This window comes from Centruroides sculpturatus, unplaced genomic scaffold (assembly GCF_000671375.1).
Source record: "Centruroides sculpturatus isolate CEXI.00-Female unplaced genomic scaffold, Cexi_2.0 scaffold1446, whole genome shotgun sequence".
NCBI lineage: Eukaryota > Metazoa > Arthropoda > Arachnida > Scorpiones > Buthidae > Centruroides > Centruroides sculpturatus.
In genome coordinates this window covers 72,588-94,286 of record NW_019385674.1, presented here as the reverse complement: position 1 = coordinate 94,286, position 21,699 = coordinate 72,588, and the positions used below count along the sequence as shown (strand labels likewise).

General features: G+C 27.3%; 1 protein-coding gene across 1 annotated transcript in view; it reads left to right on the top strand.

Annotated features, from left to right (window-relative positions):
• LOC111641095 (DIS3-like exonuclease 1) overlaps window positions 1-15,963 on the top strand; it is a 35,762-nt gene extending 19,799 nt beyond the window's left edge. The window contains exons 6-22 of the mRNA XM_023387212.1: window positions 87-222; window positions 291-421; window positions 498-604; window positions 3,681-3,793; window positions 3,896-4,049; window positions 6,762-6,910; window positions 6,995-7,186; window positions 7,260-7,362; window positions 7,468-7,562; window positions 11,034-11,196; window positions 13,166-13,261; window positions 13,347-13,499; window positions 13,572-13,715; window positions 13,796-13,897; window positions 13,984-14,292; window positions 14,366-14,482; window positions 14,559-15,963. Of these exons, the coding sequence (XP_023242980.1) occupies window positions 87-222; window positions 291-421; window positions 498-604; window positions 3,681-3,793; window positions 3,896-4,049; window positions 6,762-6,910; window positions 6,995-7,186; window positions 7,260-7,362; window positions 7,468-7,562; window positions 11,034-11,196; window positions 13,166-13,261; window positions 13,347-13,499; window positions 13,572-13,715; window positions 13,796-13,897; window positions 13,984-14,292; window positions 14,366-14,482; window positions 14,559-14,681 (2,387 nt within the window). The 3' untranslated portion in view covers window positions 14,682-15,963. The remainder of the gene's footprint in view (window positions 1-86; window positions 223-290; window positions 422-497; window positions 605-3,680; window positions 3,794-3,895; window positions 4,050-6,761; window positions 6,911-6,994; window positions 7,187-7,259; window positions 7,363-7,467; window positions 7,563-11,033; window positions 11,197-13,165; window positions 13,262-13,346; window positions 13,500-13,571; window positions 13,716-13,795; window positions 13,898-13,983; window positions 14,293-14,365; window positions 14,483-14,558) is intronic.
• Window positions 15,964-21,699: the final 5,736 nt, after the last annotated feature.

Here is a 21,699-nt window from a genome sequence, read left to right as displayed (position 1 = left end):
AAATCCATTCATATCACTAAATTATTTTAAATTTATTCATTACATTCTATTCTAAAATAACCTAATTAAAATTAAATTTTTTACAGAAAATACAAAACTGTATCCAAATCATATTCCATCAGATGCATTAGAAAATGGTATTAAAAATGGACAATATTATCATGGCATTTTAAAAGTAAATAAAAATAATCCACAAGAAGAAGCATTTATTATATCATCAAAGTATGTATACATTTTCAAAATACTTTTTACATTTAATAAATTGAAATAATCATTCTGGGAATTTTTAGATTTGGTGGAGATATTTTTATTTCTGGCATGAGATATCGAAATAGAGCAATTCATGGCGATGATGTCGTTGTTAAATTATTTGAAAAAGATAAATGGATTTCCAGAACTCCTGAGCATCAATGTTACATTGGTAACAAGATTTTGAATTAATTTTAAATGTTATGCAATTAGTAAAACTTATAACTTTCAGTTAAATTATTTTTTAGATGATAAAGTAGATAGTGATAAAATAGAAAGAATTCCAACAGGAGAAGTGGTAGGAATCCTTCAAAGACATTGGAGGGATTATGTAGCTTGTTTTCCAGAAAATGGGGTAAGTAAATAATAAAATTGATAGCTTGAGTTATAGTTGTCACTTTTATCAGTGCAGAAGGGCAAGTCCACTGTCAGTAAGGGATATACCATTATATTATTATGCTAGATGGAGATTGTGATTAACAGGATCTTTGATTGACAGTTGTAAATGTTTTTATTAAGTTGAAAGATTTGATATAACAATTACAATAATGAATGAGCAATTATTTATTGTGACAGCATCAAAATGCTGGGCTGCAAACTTTTAATCATATTTTTAATTTATTTAAACTTTAAAATATATGCTCTCCACCTCAAATTAGTAGTGACTTGCCCTGTACATCATATTTTTCCTTTAACAAGAGTTATGCTGGTCATCTATCTAATGCCTTTCTGGGGAAAATTTTTAAATTGAAATAACGTGACTTCTGGGTCTCATCTTTCATCTATCTAACTCTGTTCTCGAGATTAAGGAAAGACATATGGACAGACAGCAATGGGAATTTATAGGTCTACAATTTTTTCAAATTGCAGCCTAACAAATTTTATTTTATTTTTTGAGAGATGAAATATGATATTTAAAATAAAAATATTCGGATATCGGGAGAATAACAAAAACACGTTTTCTAGAATGATGATCTTACTCAAANAAATTTATAATGTTAGATATTGAAATTTCAGAACTAATCAAAACTTTTTTGTTTAAAATTTTATTCAAATGAATAAATCATAAATCTTAAATGAATCAGTATCATATCATACAGTAAACATTCTTCTAATTCAGTCTCTTCCAATTTATACTTTACATAACTTTGAAAAGATTGTCCAAGTTATGGAATTTTTTCAAAAAATTGTACAATAATTTAAAATTTCTTGACAATAGAAAAATTATAATTATAACAAAACTATAATTAACAAGTATTTTCGATATCCAGAAGTCAGCAATACCATGTATTACTGTCAGTAAGTTACTAAAGACTGTACATTACTGTATACTGTACTGTCATGAAATTTTTTGAACTCATTTTCTGTTATAATTTCAGCTGTACAACCTACTAAGGCTCAGTAAAACTTCTATCATAATAAATTACTGTACTGTATACTGTATACTGTATACTGATACATTTTCTGTAATTTATGTGTTGTATTTATCTAATCCATATTGCCATAATGGAAAATTGTATAGCTCCATAAATTTTTTAAGGGTCATTTGTTGCAGATTCATGAGCAAATCTCGATACTGATATTAATAATAACTAAAAATTATTTTAAATTTAAATAAATTAAATTTTCTATAAATCTATGTAGTCAAGTTTATGTTAACTAACTTAATGGAACTTAGATTCCTAAAAACCATTAGGAAATGTTTTGAATACATTTCTGTTAAAATCACTGCCAGCAAACACTTTTCTTTACTTAGTTGAAGAAAATGGATCTCCTGACAGTTATTAGAAAGATGAAAGAAAATTGTTTAAAATAATTATTCTATAGACATGGTTCCATATGTCAACTAGTTTTCATTTGACCAGAATGATTTTGTAGGTTAAAGGTTTTCTTTGTATGTGAAAATTGTTTCGAACTGTTACTGGTGTTTTGAAATGATGGAAAAGAAAAACAAAAACAAAGTTTTTTTTTTTTATATATATATATATATTTGTGAAATTTTTATATTTTTTTAGAATTATTTTTGTTATAACATTTTTGTGTTCTCTTATCTTCATGTTTTGTCAATTTTAACAGAAACAACTCATTCAGTTGTTTAGCATCTCAATCAAAGAAACTAATTGGTTTTAGATAATGCTGTTTGCTAATGGATAAACAAAGTGTTTGTTCAGAAACAATATAAACTGGAAATGATGTAAATTATAACCAGATAACCAGCTACATCATGGTCATATATGGTTAGCTACAGAAAAAAATACCTTATCTAGTTGTAAAATAGCTGTAGATTAAGGCTTGCTACAGTAATGAAATACAAAATAAAATATTCTTTAGAGAAGTTTCTGTGTTAAATCTTAATATGATTTAGAGAGAACTTAAAAACTTCTAATTGTGAGCCCCAAACATTGTAGGGTCTGTAGGGATAATTGTTATGGTCCCTTAAATTATTTAAACTATGACAAAATTAGAAAATATTCATCAATTGCCAAATGTTGAATATTTTAATACAATAAAAGACATAGTCGTTCTAAAAATTTTCAGACGATCACCATTTTATTTTCTTCAATGTTCCAGAACAAACTATAGACAACCAGACCTTCCTTTTTAGGCTACTTAGCTGCCCAGTTAAAAAGTTCCTTAAAAACACAGAAATCCAATTAAAATTTAAAAAATTCTTAAAAATTGGAAATGATAAATCTTATGACTTCTTTAATGTTCTCATCCTTATCCATTTGGGGTTTGGCTCTTTTATATCCACTTAAAATTAGCACTGACAAATGTAGATTATCCCTCAACATCCCACTGGTGATCAGTTTTAAGAATGTGTTTGAATTCCTTTATTTCGAGCAAGTGAAGGGCAACATCCCCACCCAAGTTGAGGGTGGGGATGTTGCCCTTCACTTGCTTGAAATATGGGTTACTTTATACCAACATTTAAACATCTAAACGCGCCAAGAGTCACACAATTAGCACGATCGCTCCTCAACGCATGCGCTGCCAGTCGCGTGGATTTAATAACTTTCAAACGCCCGCAAAAGCTTGTTGCACATTACCAACAGAACTACCGAATGCTATAATTTAAAAATTTCCACAAAAATTTTCTGTTTTCTACTTGGAACACTCTGCATGTTCTATTTCTTCAAATTTGTTCTTTTTCGCCTTTGGACGACTATATTATACTCGTTGAAAGTACTTGTGAGATAAGAAAATTGTGTTAATGCTGAACTCAGTGCTTGTTATCAAGAAGCCATACAATTTTGGTGTGAGTTTTTATTTATCTATTTCAATAAATATGTTTTTATATATTATTTTAAATATTAGAATTAAAATAGAATTTCTAGGCAATGAAAAGTATTTTCAGGTTGATTATTGTTCTATACTATAATTTTAAATATAAAATATAAAAATATTACATATATATTTTTTAAATCCAGGAATATAACAAAGGAACAAATTGCAATGATAGAATTTTGGTTATTCCATATGATCGTCGCATCCCAAAAATAAGAATTGTCACTAAACTAGCAAGTAAACTTCAGACTGAAAGGTAAGTTTATTAAAATTATAGATAACTTGATTAAGTAAATATATAAGTTGAGTATGTAATGTTATATTCTGTTGAATCATATGTTTTACACATTTTTTTCAGGATTATCGTTAGAATAGATAATTGGGAACCAGGTTCACAATATCCAAATGGACATTTTGTTTCATCTTTAGGTGATATTGGACTATTAGAAACTGAGATAGCTACTCTTTTAGTTGAAAATTCAATAAGTGTACAGCAGTTTCCAAAATCAGTGGTAAGTTATCTATAATAAAAAAACTGTCTTTATCTAATACAATTTTAATGACAATTTTGCCACTACAGTATACTCTGCATCTTTTATTGAAATTATGGGCAATCAAACCCTATTAATACAAATTGAAGATTTAATTCAAAATTGGTACTTTGTATTAAGCAAACTTTACAAAAATTAACAGTAAAAACATTTTAAAAAAAACCCTGTAATCCAGTTAATTAGAGGTTTTTTGAATGTTTTTATTGTAATCTCATGCAGTTTTGGCATAATTTTTAAAAAAATCAACAGTCAAACCATCAAACAGCAAAAACCAAATTTTCTCCCAGTTACACTATATTTAATATTGTTTGGATGTGCTTAAAAAAATGAATATATAAATAAACTTGTGTGTTACATCAAACGCGAACTTTATTGATATACAATAGCTTAAAGAAAAAAAATCAATGCTCATTTTTCACCATAAACTAAAGTTAAAGTAGAACAATAATTAAAGCTACTGGATATAACAGGCTAACTAAGCTGCCAAATTGAATCCAAGAGCTGGACATGTGTAAAGTTTTACAAATTTGAAAATAACTTATTTGCTTGGAATTTGATGGAAATGGTTTGTTTTTAACTTTAAAAGTATGAGCTAATTACAATATTTAACATAATAATTCAGTTGCTTTGTTTTTACCATTATTAAAACAATTTTAATAAGAACTATTTATAAAACTACAGATTTTCAATTGAAATCTCCCAATCCTATAAATCTCCAAATCCTTGCCAGTGAGATAGCCAAGACAATTAAGGCATCAACTGTGAGATCAGCCGGGGTTACGGAGTAGGTAGTACTTGTGTAACACTTAATCGGCACTATTCCGTGATAATAGTTCTCCGAGTTTCGGATCGAGAGATCCGATCTTATGTCAAGATTCGTTTGACCGGGAGGGCTGTAATATTTAGGTAAAAGGGATTCAAGACTGTGAGGTCTTTATCCCAAATGTCAGGGTCCCGACACCAGTTAATCAATCTTATTATACGCGGATTAACACGCGTAAGAGATCTTATTACGATTCAAATTATGAGCCATATCTTATATAAAACAAACAAAAGTAAATTTAATGATTCTATAAGTAAAACTAATACAAATATCAATGAACAAGAGATATAAATACGACAATTAATATACACGGTATAGGCATGGACTTATACTATATCGATGCGCGATCGAGAGAGAGCTCACAAAATCGTTATAAAACATACAACCTGTTTTAGTTGTCGTTCGTCTTTTTCTCTGTATGCAAGGGACACTCTGGAGATAAAGTTCATTTACCTCTTTCCATGGGAGATCAATACGTGCACAAAATCCAAGTATGCTTTCTAAGTGCTAACTCTGGAATTATTCTGTATGTGACTCGTCTAAGGACGTTGGTCATCAGAAGGAAAATGTATGGAGTTCGGATACTTCCAGATCTGTCGATGAACTCCCCGAATTCTGTCAAATTCCCTCTATATGTCATGATCGGTGACCAATCATCATGCAAAGATTTCTCCGTGAGAACGGATGGAAAGGGGGATATGTGAGGGATAAGCATTTCCCATCAAAGCGAGAGTTTTCACAGATAAGGGAAAAACAGAGGATGTACTAACTTCTGTGAAAGGAAGTAACATCTGTCATCTATTTTTCCCACTCTAAAAACGTGATTTTTTTCACAAAAACGAATGAATATTTTGTGACATTATTTAATGTTATCAATAAAATTAGTAAACTAGACCCAGGGGCCTTTCAGGTCTCACACAACTTAACATTCTGGGGGACCCAGGATTGAAGCCAGGCAAGTCAAAAAATTAAATAATTGTTTGGGTGGTCTGTCCTGGATATGCCAGGCCCCTCACCACTTGGTCATCCCCATTACTGGCCTGGACAAATCCATAATGGGTCTGGAAAAAGATTCAATACCCAGAGAGCAGAAAAAGAAAACAATATGTACAAAGTGATGACTATAGGAGGAAGTAATTTTGTGAGTTGGTTTGATGATGTATACTTAACTGTCATTGGGCATATACCAAACCAATCATACCTTTATTAATACCCAATAATTAACCAATCTTTTGTATTAACAAAACTATTTAATATTGAAATGCTTAGTCTTGTTTATGGGACTGCAAATTCACTTCACATTAATGCATACTTCATATAAACTGATGACATATTAATGGGATCTAAATGTATTTATATATCTGTGTATGTATTATATAACAGATATGAAAATATGCAATTGGAAATTATTTTAAGAAGTTTATTATTATTATTGTGTTGGGTTCAGTGGGTTATACTCGGTTAAACCGGTGGCTGTGTACTATGCCGGACCAGAGTCAAGGCATAGCAACCAAAACAAAACTAAAATTAAATAAGTGTGTCTGTGTCAGTGTCAGTGTCAGTGTCAGTATTCAGGAATTTCCTAACAATGTGGCATGTATTCAATATAGTGGCCTTCTGTAGTGTGATGTATGTATTTNTTATTATTATTATTATTATTATTATTATTATTATTTATTTATTTATTTTCAAATAAATTTCATGAAATTTTTGGCAAACTTCTAGGAGCATAAATTTGTAAAATTGTATTGTTATTCAAAATATTAAATATTTGTGTAGAATTAAATAAAAATTTACTTTATATTCATTCTTTATTGTAAAATGAAATTTGTTTTTTTTTTTAACTATAGTTATCTGATTTACCTAAAGATAGTTCAGAAAATCCTTGGCATGTAGAAGATACTGAAATTCAAAAGCGATTAGACTTAAGAAATTCACATTTAATATTTAGTATTGATCCAAAGGGTTGTACTGATGTTGATGATGCCATATCTTTGAAGTAGGTTGTTGATTTTATATATTGCAAAAAAAGATATTGTTATGTTTTTTTTAATCAATAATATTAAAATTCTTTAATTCTTAGGATTTTAGAAAATGATAAAATTGAACTTGGAATCCATATTGCTGATGTTACTCATTTTATTAAACCATCAACTTTACTTGATTCAGAAGCCAAGAAGAGAGCCACCAGCGTTTATTTGGTAGATCGCCGGTTTGATATGATTCCTGAAATTTTGAGTGGATATTTATGTTCTTTACTAAGAGGGAAAGATAGGTATGCATTACAGTAATTCTTAATGATGATAGTAATAATATTTACTTAATTTATTTTTTGTTTTATTTTGTAGATATGCTGTTAGTGTCATTTGCATATTGGATAATAATTGTAATATTACAGATTCCTGGTTTGGAAGAACAATTATTAAGTCATCATATCAGTTTTGTTATGAAGTAATAAATTTGTGATTGTTTTTTGATAATTGATAATAATAAAATTTGTGATAATTTAAAACAATTCTATAAATTAATAGGGTTCTAAATATCATATACTTATAGGATGCTCAAGAAATAATAAATGGAGTGTCTCCACAAATCTTAAAGGAGAATATAGCTGAATGGAAATGTTTAAATTGTAATGAACTTCAAGAAAAGTATGTTGAATAAATAATTATTATTCAAGTAGAAGCTTTATAACAATAAAATCATTGTAAAATATATTTTAATATAAATGACTCATATTAAGATTTTCCTCACAAAACTACAAATTTAGATTTTTTTGCAGTTATTATAATTGTTAAGAAAGTTTATTAACATTACAGTAATACCCCAAACTTACATGATAGGTGGGACTGAGCAGTAATCACTCAGTCCCACCTATCACGGGGTATAATTTCACATATAAATACATACAAATAATTTTAAATTGGGGCCAGAGACTAAAGAAAATAATTTTAGAAAAAAATGTTTAATAAAATCTTAGATAATACATATGTATAACAAATTAGGCCTATATTATTTTACAATTTTTCACATTTACTTGATTATTACGCCATAATTTTAACATTGTTTCCATCTCAGCGATAATACTGTGACATTTATGAATGATGCTTGAATTTAAAGATTGAGCATTTTTCACAGCTTCGAGAATTTTTTCTCTGCCTTTTATAATTATTCTGACCGACAATTCCGGTAGATCAAACTTTTTTGCCAATTCACAAATTTTCATTTTTGTATCGAAGTCTTTAATAATGGGTACATTCGTAAAGTCAAATGAGTTAAATGCGTTAGTAACGAATCGTTCGAAAAGTCTAACGAAATAGGAATAACAATGACTTCATTCTCGCTTAACTCATTCGACTTTATAAACATATCCAATGTTAACTTTACATTCCAAAGATAAAGTTTTTCTTTTCTTGTTTGATGCAGAAGAATTAGTTCTACTTCGTTTGGATGACATAGTAGAGTCTCTCAAGTCTCCGTAGATATAACAAACACAGAAATAAATAACACAAAATAAATTGTAGCTATGTGTAGATTCTCTGCGACACATCTGAACATGTAAGCTGAACAATAGTGTGGGGGGAGTGAGTAATCAAGGGTTGCGTGGCGCTCAAACAAAAGACGAATCGACGAGATTTGAAAACTGCATAACTCTGGGTTCGCGTAAGTCGGGGTATTACTGTATACACACATGCACACTTGATAGATTATTTGCTCATGTTGTTCAGTAGCTTCTGTAGTGTCAATCATTTACTATCTCATATATATTTTGTAATATCATTACTCCCTTCATTTGTTTATATACAATACTGCTCTGAAAATGAGCTTTTTTTTTTTTATTCATTTTTAATTACTAATAATTTATTTCCCCTTCATTTAATAATTAGTATTTCTTAAGACCAAAACTCTTTTTCTGTTAGACCTTCTGTGACCAAATTTAATTCATTTACTATTAAAAAGAAAACAAAGAAATAAACAAGTAGTTAAATTAATTGAAAGAATTTTAATTAACTTTTTACCAGCTTGTGTTCTGAAAGAAAAAAAAGTGAAAATTTGTACTAAAAATGTTCACAAAATGAAATCTTTTAATCATGAATATGAGTATTGGCTCTACTTTTCACACTTCGATTTAAATTGTCTTAAATTCTGTATAATGCATAATACTGGGTGTCTGAAAAATTACTGTGTGGTGGAAAAGGTTCAAGTATAGTTTTTAATAAAACTGAAATTTTATATACAATATTACAGTTTCTCCTACAGCAAATACTGAAATTGTCTCCAGAGACCTGAACACATATTTCCACATGATGCTGAATATTGTCAAACATGTTCTGGACAGTGGCAAGAGTGATATGTTCAATGTGTTGGGTAATAGCCAACTTCAGCTCATCCAGTGTGTGGATTTTTCTTACATACACCCCATCTCTTCACCCCAGAGAGAAAAATCTGGGGAATGAGGTTTAAGGTCTCATATGCAATACTGTATGTATAACTTTAGTGTCATTACAAATTTCTCACTGCATGGCAAATTTTTTGGACACCCTGTATGTATATTTTAGTAGTATATTAGTTTTTTATTTAGTAATGAGAAAATTCAATATACTGTATATTAAAAACAAAATATAAAATTGAAATATAAAATAAAACTTTGTGAAATTTTAATAAATGTACATTTAGATGGTAAAAATAAAGATGGTTGATCTGATATTTATATCTATATTTCCTTTTATATTTATTAATAATAAATTGCATATATATTGCTATTTTTTAAATGCAGAAAAAGGCTGTTATGATTTTTACTAATGTGGAAAATTGGAATTGATATAATTCAAATATTTTTAATATACAGTACTGATAAACAGTATAAATACAAATTGTGTGAACTTGGTATTAGCATTAGTTGCTTCATATATTTATATTATGAGATTTCCCTATTGATGTTAATGAACACAGTCAAACCCAAGCAGTTGGCCTATGTAAATCCCAACATAAACTGACATGTCTTTCTGAAAGGTCAATGTTGAATGAGTCCCAATGGAGAGTGCCACACAATTAAATCTCTAAACATATTTAGTATAGTTAGGAAATACAGTGGTACCTCAGGATACGAAATTAATTTGTTCCGAAACTGAGATCGTATCATGAAAATGTCGTAAGGTGGATCATCTTTTCCCATACGATTACATGTAAAACCAAATAATTCGTTCCAACGCGAAAATCATACTCAAATTAAAGCCAAGTAATACATTAAAAAAAATAACTGTAGTAAGAAAAACAAATGAAAAATGCGAACTAATGTAACGTCATATGGTGAGTTTTTGTTCGTATCGTGGAGCAAAAATATGTTCGAATAATAATGTTAATAAATAAATATAATGTTAATAAATAAATATGTTCGAAAATGTTTCATGTCGTATCCTGAAAATTTCGTATGCTGGGGCGTTCGTAACCTAAGGTACCACTGTACATTAATTTCTCAATCACATGAGAGAGCATCTACATAATATCTGGTTTAGCAAATGTTATGAGTCTTTCTGTCCATCAGCAAAGTGATAATTAGATAGAAAGTATCTGTATGACAACTAAAGACCCATTTCAGCAGCTGGCAGGTGATGAACAGTAGATAGTTGGTTGAAGTCCTGTACATCTTGGGCCTACCCTGTTCTTCTTGTCCTACTTGCATGCTGTACTGTCACTCTCTCTATTTTTTCCTTTTACAGTGAATTTGCCCAATGGTCACATTCTGGAATATCCCATATTTGGGAAGAGGTTTCTTCCACCATTAGCAACTCAATTCTTGATTCTTATTAATGGTATGTGTCATTGGTGTGGATCATTAAAATGTTGATGAGTTATCTTGCACAAAAGTATTGCTCTATCTTGTAATGGTTGTTCCTGGTAGAGTTCCTTTTAGTGTTTTGGTTTTGTATGACTATTAAATTCTAATATGCATTTAATTAAAAAGCATTGAATATACAGTAAAACAGAATTTTTATTGCAGATTTAAAATTTTATATTTTACCATGAAGTTTTAAAAAATCTTTGAATGTAGCATATTAAATACTGTTAAGATTTCTGCAATTTGAATTATTTTTAATATTATTTTCATTTGATATTTACAGATATGAAGAAATAAGGTCTATTCTGTTGATATTAACTCATATTACAAAAATATTAAAGAAAAAAAGGTTATTAAATGGTGCTCTGGAGTTAGATAATTTAGAAGTTCAATTTGAATTTCAAAATACTGATTCAAATTCTATAGAAAAATTAACCACAAAAACAGTAAGTGAGATTTTTTCATTAATATTAATTTATTTTTAACAGAAATAAATGAAATTTTTCTTATTTCATATCCAATATTTAGAAGCTGTTTTGCTAAACATTGATTTGCAATAATATGAAAAATGAATGAAAATACAATAATACACATTAACAGTGGCCAAAAATAGCTTGCAGCTATAAGAAAGCAATGGTGCTACTCATACAAGACATTTCACTTTTCAATGATTTTAAGTATAAATATTAAATAATAATGCATTTTTGCAAAAATGACAAAAGCATTATGTTAGAATATAATAGAACTATTAAATCAAATCACAACTACATGCAGTAAATAAGCTTCATATGACTGACATAGTACTATCATCACATGTATTTGATAGTGATACATTATTTTGTGACATTATTTATTTCATTTGTTTTCATTTATATTTCAATACTGTAGCTTTGCCTGTAATTATCTTCAGAAACACAACCTCAGCATTTGTGTTACTTTATGATGCTTTCTGCATCTGTGTTGCAATTTATAATCATACACAGTGTGATTGAAAAGTTATGCAAGTGGTTTTCAAATGTCTATATTATCATATGCAATGTAGCCATCAGGTATTTTTCTCAACAGGTTGCAGCACTTGTGGTTTGTGACTTATTGTGTGTTGACTTCAAGAAGCAGAGTCTGAGTGGGTTGTAGTAGATAATTGTTAATATTGCAAGCAATTTGTTTTTTTCTTCAGATTCAGTGTGTATTCACTGTTGAGTAGTACATGTTTTTGTTGGCTGCAACAGAATGGAACCATGTGTCATATATCAGGTGGTACCATGACATTTATTTGAGAGTTCTTTGGTGATAAATTTAGTCTAACCAATTTTCAGCCCCAAGATTACCTGATAAATTTAGTCTAACCAATTTTCAGCCCCAAGATTACCAGATTTTATGCCACCGGATCTTTGCCCATGGGGTTATCTTAAAAGTGTGGTATACAGCAGTAACCACTGCACACTTGATGAACTTAAAGTTAGCATTGCTACAATTCAGAATGTGTCAGTGTCAACTCTGCATAAAGTGGCTGCTATTTTTATAAAAAGAGTACAAACATGTATCCAGGAAGGAGATGGCCATTTTGAATGCATGCTGTAACCAACATCTAACATAAACATTGTCCTGAAAACTTTGTGATTTAACATTATGACATTTTGTATAAACAACAATGTGATTTCTGTACTATCACATAAGCTGACTGAACATAAACTGACATAAATAGAAAAAGCTGAGTATAGCGTATAAATTTATGGAATATTGAGGTACATATTCCATAAATTCATACAACCTAAAATTCCTCTTTTTAATCATATTATTGTGTTCTGATTAAGAATTTAAAGCAGTTATAGTTATTTTAGATAACAAATTTAGCCATGCTAAAATCATTTTGAATACAGAAGTTAGAAGGACAAGCAAAAATGATAATTTAAACCTTATAAAAGAAGAAATATTAAAAATTGAATTAGAAATTGTAATATAAATATTGATTAGAACATTTATGGACATATCTCAGTAAGCATTCTGTACTATCAAGTAGAATTTATATGATCATAAATCTAATCTCCAGGAAATGTGACATTTAATGTCTACATATATTTTGTTCAAAATGGTGTTGCAGATTTACATATTTAATATGACATTATAAGATCTTTGCAATTTAATGAATGCCCAAAAGTCGGGGTAAGTTTTGAGACTATTTAAAAAATGAAATGTAATTTAGATGGATTTGTATCTATGTAATATAGGTTCTGTATGCTCAAATGAAATAATTGGTTTAAAACACTGCAATTTGATTGGTCATTAAACTACAAAAATCTGATGATGAAATGATGAACATTTTGTAAATGTTAACCATTCATTTAATAAAAATGAATTAATATACTTTTATTTTATTGAATTTTGAAGTATATTTATGATTAATGACTATTTTAGCATCTACAAATCCATGAAGTAATTGCAGAATGTATGATTTTTGCTAATCATTGGGTTGCAAACAAACTTATGGATACATATCCCTTGCAAACTCTGGTATGTTTAATATTTTAAAATATAATTTCATATTTTCAAGTATATTTTCTTTTTCTATTATAATAATTTATTTGTGTTTAATTAGTTGCGGCACCATCCTCCTCCTCTAAAGCATAAATTAAAACAATTAGAACTCTGTGCCTCTTATAAAGGATTTACAATTGATGCAACTACAAATAAAACTTTTGCTGATTCCTTAAAACAAGCAGTTGATGAAAAGGATAAATCTTTCAACTTAGTAAGACACTTTCTATATATTTTTTTTAATATAAGATTTTAAGTTTAAAATTATTTTTTTTTTTTAATTTAGATAATGAATATGTTGGCAACTCGAGCTATGTGCAAAGCACAGTACATTTCCACAGGGTCTACAGAAGATTATTTTCATTATGGGCTTGGTTTGGATAGATACACTCACTTTACATCACCAATTCGTAGATATGCTGATGTCATTGTACATTTTCTATTATTTTCTTTACATTATGTTTATCTTTTACATATATCTTTTAAATAAAAATTTTAATTTAATTTAAGGTTCATAGGTTATTACTAAGTTTAATTGATAAATCATCAGATGACATACCTACTAACACATATTTAAATTCACTCTGTGAATACATAAATGAAAAACATAGAGTAAGTACATTTTTGTAAAGATTCTTGCAGATAAACTGACTTGTTTTATATATGATTATAATGTTTATATTGTTAAATAATTTTAGGCAGCTCAATTTATTGGAAGAGAATCTGTAAAGCTATTTCAAATGTTATATTTTAAAGACAAAAAACCAGATGATCCCGAATGCATTGTCGATGCCGTGGTATATTCAATTCGAAGTAATGGCATTTTAATATTCATACCAAAATATGGAATTAAAGGGCTTTGTCAGTTAAGAAAAGATGACACTGTTGCTGTGATAACCAGTAATGGACTTGAATGGCTTCCTGGGCTGACTGACTCGACAGAAACTAAATTTGAAGTTCTTTCAGATGATTATTATTGGTCATATAAACTCTTTGAACACATTACAGTATGCAAAATTCAAAATAATCTATTTTTAATATTTTTTTAGACAAATTAAAAAATTGTTGTTGGTATTTTAGGTGTGTATAAAAGTTCAAGGATCAAAGAGTCACGCTTCAAAATTCACATTTGATCTCATATGCAACATGCCATTAGTCACTTCAAAGAATGAAGTTGATTGTAAAATGGACTCAGAGGTTACTATATATCTTTAAAATTACTTATATAAATAGTATTATTTTTTTATTAATTTGTAATTGGTTTAACTTCCAGGAAGAAATAGATTTAATGGAAGATGATGTCAAAGAAGAAACAAATACATTAGATGAAAATCACAGTATTAAATCATCACTGTATGAAATGTTTGAACTGCTGCGTTTTCAATCATTGCTATAGTAAACATATTTTCATACAAAACTTTATCATGTGAAATGGAATGTTTTTAAAGTATTTATATTCAAAATAATTGGAAGTAATACACAGGATGTTCTGAAAACATTTACATTGGAAAGTATAAGAATAAAGCTCAAATATATTTATATCCATTTAAAAATATATTTTAAATGCTTGTAATAACTTAAATATTTTTATGAATTTTATGATTAAAGAAAAAAGTCTTTTGCTGTAATTTAATTACTCGTCATTATCATTACAACTTTATGTTAAGTTTATGATATTTGAATATAATTTTTATATTATTCTAATGCACATATTTCAGAAATATCCTGTATATAATCATTACATCATTTACTCATAATGTTTTCAGACATGAAAAATCTTTTCTTTTAATATCAACTAACAACAAACAGTTATAACATTTTAAAATAATTTGATTTTCAATAAAAGACGGCAGCTTTTTCTAATAAATTTAGTTTATTGTTTTAGAAATTGGCTTTTAATTATTTAATGACTTCACTCCTTTAACTCCATCTTCAGAATATATTAAATTAACTATAAAAATATGTTTTGAAATTATAGTACCTGTAAACATTTGAAAATCAAGGTTCTAAATTCAGATTTTCATCTAATCTGAATGACTTTAAATTAAAAAGAGAAATTTAATTTGAATTTAAAAGTTTTCTGCTATTTAAACAGTTCTAATTATCATATGCAGATTCTTTTGTAAACAGGATCACCAAGAGAGAGACTGGATCCTGGTTCAGCATTCTGTTTGGCTCTTATTATAAAATAACTTTTTATATTTAGATAATAGAAATCAGGTTTATGTTATCTAAAAGTTAAGTAAAATTCTGAAAATCTGCAGATACAGGTATTTATTATTTTTTATGGGTTCTTTGGGCCCACATAATTTCTACTCGCTGCCTCTTTCTCTTACAGGCTCTGCTTATAATGAATCTTATATAGTGTAAAGATGGAACTAGAACTGAGAAAACAATAAATGAAATTTAAAATTTTTAAAAATTACTTTTACTAATTTATCAGGGAAGAGTAATAAGAAGAATATAAAGTAGTCTTCTTATTGTAGACTTTATATTATAGTTAGAATTCATGTTACATACATATGATTTCAAAGGAAATTAATTGAGTTATTCCTGTATTTTTATATAAATGTGACTTCATTTAATTTTTGAAACTTTGTTTATAGAATATTGATAAACATTCATTGTAAATAACATATTTTATGTGTTTTTATTGTAAATAAATTTTATTATTTGGTATAAGGTTAATAAATTATTTTATGATAACAATTCAGTTTTNTTATATTATAGTTAGAATTCATGTTACATACATATGATTTCAAAGGAAATTAATTGAGTTATTCCTGTATTTTTATATAAATGTGACTTCATTTAATTTTTGAAACTTTGTTTATAGAATATTGATAAACATTCATTGTAAATAACATATTTTATGTGTTATTTACAATGAATGTTTATCGATTTTTTATAAACATTCATTGTAAATAACACATAAAATATGTTATTTACAATGAATGTTTATAGAATATTGATAAACATTCATTGTAAATAACATATTTTATGTGTTTTTATTGTAAATAAATTTTATTATTTGGTATAAGGTTAATAAATTATTTTATGATAACAATTCAGTTTTGAATGTTTGAATTTAAATCAACATAAAAAAATAACTATTATTGATGTTATTATAAAAATATTTCCATTTATATATACATATAAATGAAATATTTTATTGATTGGAATAGATATTATATGGAACATTAAATTAATCACTTCCGTAACCTTAGTTTTATTCCAGTATTATCTTAAAATCAATGAACATTTTCAAGCAGATTGACTGCCCTGCTTCAGGTCAGTTATATTAAATTATATATACATTCATAATTATTATTTTCACTTTTTTAACTTTCTTTGCCCTGTCATTATCTCTTACTCAGTAGTAAGAGGATTTGTTTTCAGGCCCACAATGGAGTAGCTGGGTGGAAAGGCATAATGCTCTTGAATATCCAGGACAGAACCCATAAAAAATTTCTGGGCATTTTTTAACTGGTTTTGATCTCAGGTCTCCCAAAGCAGTGATTTAATGCCTTAATCACATTAGCCCCATTTCTGTATTTAAAAATAGCAGAAATAAATATAACCAAATTGCTATTAATAATTTAAATTGGGCTTCCAAACCAATCCAGTTGCCAGCAGCTTCCAAGGAGTCACCAGATTGGAAGTCAATAAATTACTAGGATTAGGGATTAATATTAGTAAAAATGTATTTTTAATGTATTAATATAATAAAAACAACAATAATTACTTAATCTTTAAATTTTATCAAAGAAAACACACACATTTAATTTTTCATTTGTTCTGTTTTAATTTATTCTTACTTTTCATCACTATAAAGGTATCAGCAAATTAAATTTCATTTTGGAAAGGAGTCAACAAACAAAAAAAATATTTGGAACTCCTTAATTTAAATAAAAGACATATGAAGTAATTTTAATTTAATATCTTACAAATATAAATATTAGTAATATAAAACACTAATTACTGGATAACAATCTTATTTTCAGTTTAATAGTTCAAATAATTATATGTTTTTAATTTCAGAATCTTCATCAGTTAGTCCTTGTTCCATTATTTATAAATCTGAACAAAATTAATTATTAGTTATTATCTATTTAGGTACATAATCTATTGATTTTTGTACATCTGTAATCATTAGACTTATTCCAGATTTTCTGTGAAAAAAAATCTATTCAAACAACTTATTCATTGTAAAAATAATGAAATTTTATTACATAATGTGAATAAAAATGCATATCTTTTTCATACCAAAAATTTAATTCCAAATTATAATCTTTCTTGATCATTTGTAGTAGTAAAAATATGAATATATCCTCTTATTTAGGAAATTAATTGTTCTTATAACTCCCACTCTTCTAAATTTTGGAAATTAATTATTTATATTCTAAATACTGTATTTATATTCAGATTATATTATTTATATTCTCAATTAGTGTAATTAGATGCTAAGAAATATAGAAATTTATGTATCTTTATATTAATTTAAAATCTTTAGAAAATGAGCAGTTGAATCATAAAATATCCAGTTTAGATCAAAATTCCTATAAGAAAAACATTATATATATATATATATAAATAAATTAATAAAAGAAATATAACAATGAATGAATAAATTTTATCTTAATAAATTGACTTTTTCTAACAAGAAATAAATACTTTATACATTAATTTCCTTTAAGAAAAAGTCAATTTATTGTTTAATTAATTTATTTAATGATTGTTAATATTAATTATGAGAATTGTTTTTATTCGCTCATAAAGCGTATTTTTTTAAATATAAATAAAAACAATAATTTATTAACATTTCTTTTTTTCATTGAAATAATGCTAGATAAATAAATGCATGTTTTTGAGAGGTTCTCCATCTTTCAAGCAAAAAAATATGTAGTTTAATTGGATTTAGATATATCTTAACAATGATATTCCCACTAAAATAATCAACAATTACGTACGATTTGTATACGTAAGAGTGGTGATGAACGTGAATGTCCCAATCCGGATTAGAAATCCCTTAAATCCCCTAGTGTAGAAGGAATGAATTTATTATTTCTGGGATTTTATCCCCCCCGTTATGGGGAATCACTGACGCAAACGACAATCTTACAAAATAGAACGAGAATTGACTAATACGATTAAATGTACAGAATGAGGAGGGACATGCTAAAAAGTCGCGCACCGCTTAACTTGTTCGGCTTTAATTTTAGCAATTTCTACATCAATACATGGTATTTGATTAAGTTTATTATGAATATACACAAAATTTATTACATATAATTTTAGTTTTTATTTATATGTTTAAAAAATTGCTTTATGGACCAATAAAAACAATTTTCAGAATTATATTTTATAGAATTCACTTTAATATACAAAATATGTATAGAATTATTTAAATTTTAGATAAAAAAATTATTATTATTATAATTATAATTGCTATTTAAAATGCTACAGTTACGAAATTAAATTTAAAAAATAATAATCTCATAAATGACGTCATCAACTTTCATAAACAATTGGTATTGTTAATTTCGAAATTCGACGAGAGATAGCGCCACTTTACTGTCAAATATCAAAAGATGGTGCCGTCGAAAGCATCCATTATTCATTTACTCTTCCCTTCTCATTCTCTTTATTCTTAATTTCATTCTAATTAAATTTAAATAATTTGTAAATGATAACTGTTAACAAATCCGCCAGGCTTTTTTTTTAACGGCAAAATTTGCTGTTAAATTACGTCGCACCTACATAAATGTAACTATTGTAAGACGTAGAAAAGTGTCTTGTTTACTAAAGAAAAATACATTTAAAAAATATTTTTAAAATTACGATAGAAAATTTTACTAAAATTGAAGCGGGATAATAATAGAATAATTAAAGTTAACAACTGTTAAAATTGCGGCCCCGTTAACTAACGTCATAAATCAATAATTCAGTATGAATAAAAGTTTTATAGGATCTCGTGAACTGAGTAACAATATCGTCGTTTCTCTGATCACGAGATCCATAAAACTTTCATTTATACCCGACTATTGACAAAAGGTCTCGCAATTTTAACGGTCGTTAAAACTTTAAATGCACTACGAGAAATCTGATTGGTTAAAATTTAATTATTTTTTTGTCTTGAATTATTAATAAATTTAATTTAATCGGTTATTTATTTATTTAAAAAAATCTATTAATGCTAAATTTATATATACTTTTACCAATTCGTTAACTTTTAATTGAATTTTTTTAAATCGATTACTTGTCGGCCATTTTGAAAATTTGGGAATTTTTGAACGGAACTTTTTGTTTATAAAACCTTTTTTTTACTTTAAAAATTAAATTTTTTAAATTATTTAATTACATTTTTTACTTTAAAAAGTTACTAGAAATATATCTAAAATCTGTAACAGCCTGTACAATTCTTTAATTCTGCACCTTAAATAAAGATTTATATTACAAAAATTAATTAATTAAATTTATTTCAGATAGAAATTTTATAAAATTGAACTCTTGTTAATTAAGACTTTATTTTAAAATATATTTACAAGTTTTATTATTGCTTAAAAAGCACTAAACTGGAATTTTATAAAGTAATATAATTAATTAAATCTGACATTAATGTTGGATTATTTCATTTTAAATGTATTAAAGTGTTGGCATATCTATACAAAATTGTTTTTCTTCCATTTTAAATATATATAAATTAAAGATATACGATTCTTTAGACTTTTATATAAGCATTTAAACTTTGTATATGCTTCTTGTTTATGTTCATAGTGATAATATATAAAGATGAACTTATTTATATTCCACGATTTCACTTAAAGTATTAACCATTTAAAAATATAATTTAACTAGTTTTTTATTTAATTTTAGATATAATTTTTAACGATTTTAAAGCCTTACTTCGTATGGTTTAAGTTTTTCAAAGCTTCATTTCTTATGGTTTAAGCCAAGTACATATGATTTTAACCTTTTCAATGTCAAGATTTAGATTAAATTCATACAATTCTAAGCTTTTTCAACGTTTCGCTTCGCAAGATTTATCCTCAATTTATATAATTTAAAGCTTTTCAAAGATTACTTCATAAGTTTTAGGCCAAATTCATATAATTTAAAAGTTTTTAAATTCCCCCTTCATAAGTTTCATGCCCAGTTCGTGTAATTATAAACTTTGCAAAGATTCAAATCAAGTTCATATACAGTAAAATCTGTCCGAAACGGAACCCGAATAAAACTGAAACCTGGCTAAAACGAAGCGATTTTTTTATTTAAGAAAAAAACTGTTCAAAAACAGCAGCGCGTTACCCTACGGGCAAAAAGGGCAAATACCTGGGGCATCCATCACTTATGGGTCTGCAAACCAATCTTTTAATTAATATTTTATTATAATAATAAGAAAATATTTTCCCTCCAAAAATTTCCTTAAATCAAGTATCTGAAGGGACACCCTAATTCAAATTCGTCTGAGCCCCATACGCGTTACTGTCTAAGACGGAAATCTGTCAAACAAGTACCGCGCGATACCTTTTTACACAGGTTTTACTGAAATTTTAAGTTTATCAAAGCTCCGATTCGTGCGATTTTTAGGCCAAGTTTTAGACTGTATAAACCCTAATTTCGCTCGAATTTTTGGTAAAATTACATCATTCGAACGCACAGAAAAATCAAGAAAATAAAGACAAGAAAAAACCGAGATGAATTTAATTTTTATTCCAGACAACATGATCACAAAATATACACAATTTTCCGACAACAGAATTTTTTTTTTTTTTTTTTTTTGTCTATTATTACACACCAACGACTTAAAGATAGTATACAAGCAGGGAATACATAAAACGATGTTTATATATATATTTTTTTCTTATATATACCGATTTATATACTAACACCAGAACAAAAAAAATTATTTTTTATTTATATTATATATAATTTTAAAAAATTATAAATTAAATAAAAATTTTAAAAAATTTACATACATCATTCACTTTATAAACAGAGGAAACAGCATTAGAAATCCCTTANTGTCAGATCGAGACTGCGCGCCCACTCACCTTATCTAGGGTTGGCGATAAATGTTATATTTAAGAAGACCAAGAGATCATGAGATCTCCGTCGAGATCATGAGATCTACGTCAGGCCTCTGACCAATTAAGAAATAGATTTGATCGCGTCTTAACTCGCGCTCAAATCTATTTTTAACTTGCTTTCGAGTGGCGAGAGTCGTGAGTCGGCGATGGAGTGACCGGCGTTAAATAAATCGAGTTCGAAACCCGATTGAAACAAAAATAAAAGCTTTAATAATTAAAATAAATAGAAAATTAAATACAAAGAAAAACAAATATATACATATCGATAAGTTAAATTATTACACCTCTATCCGATCGTTAAAAGAGAGAGAGTTTACAATAAGT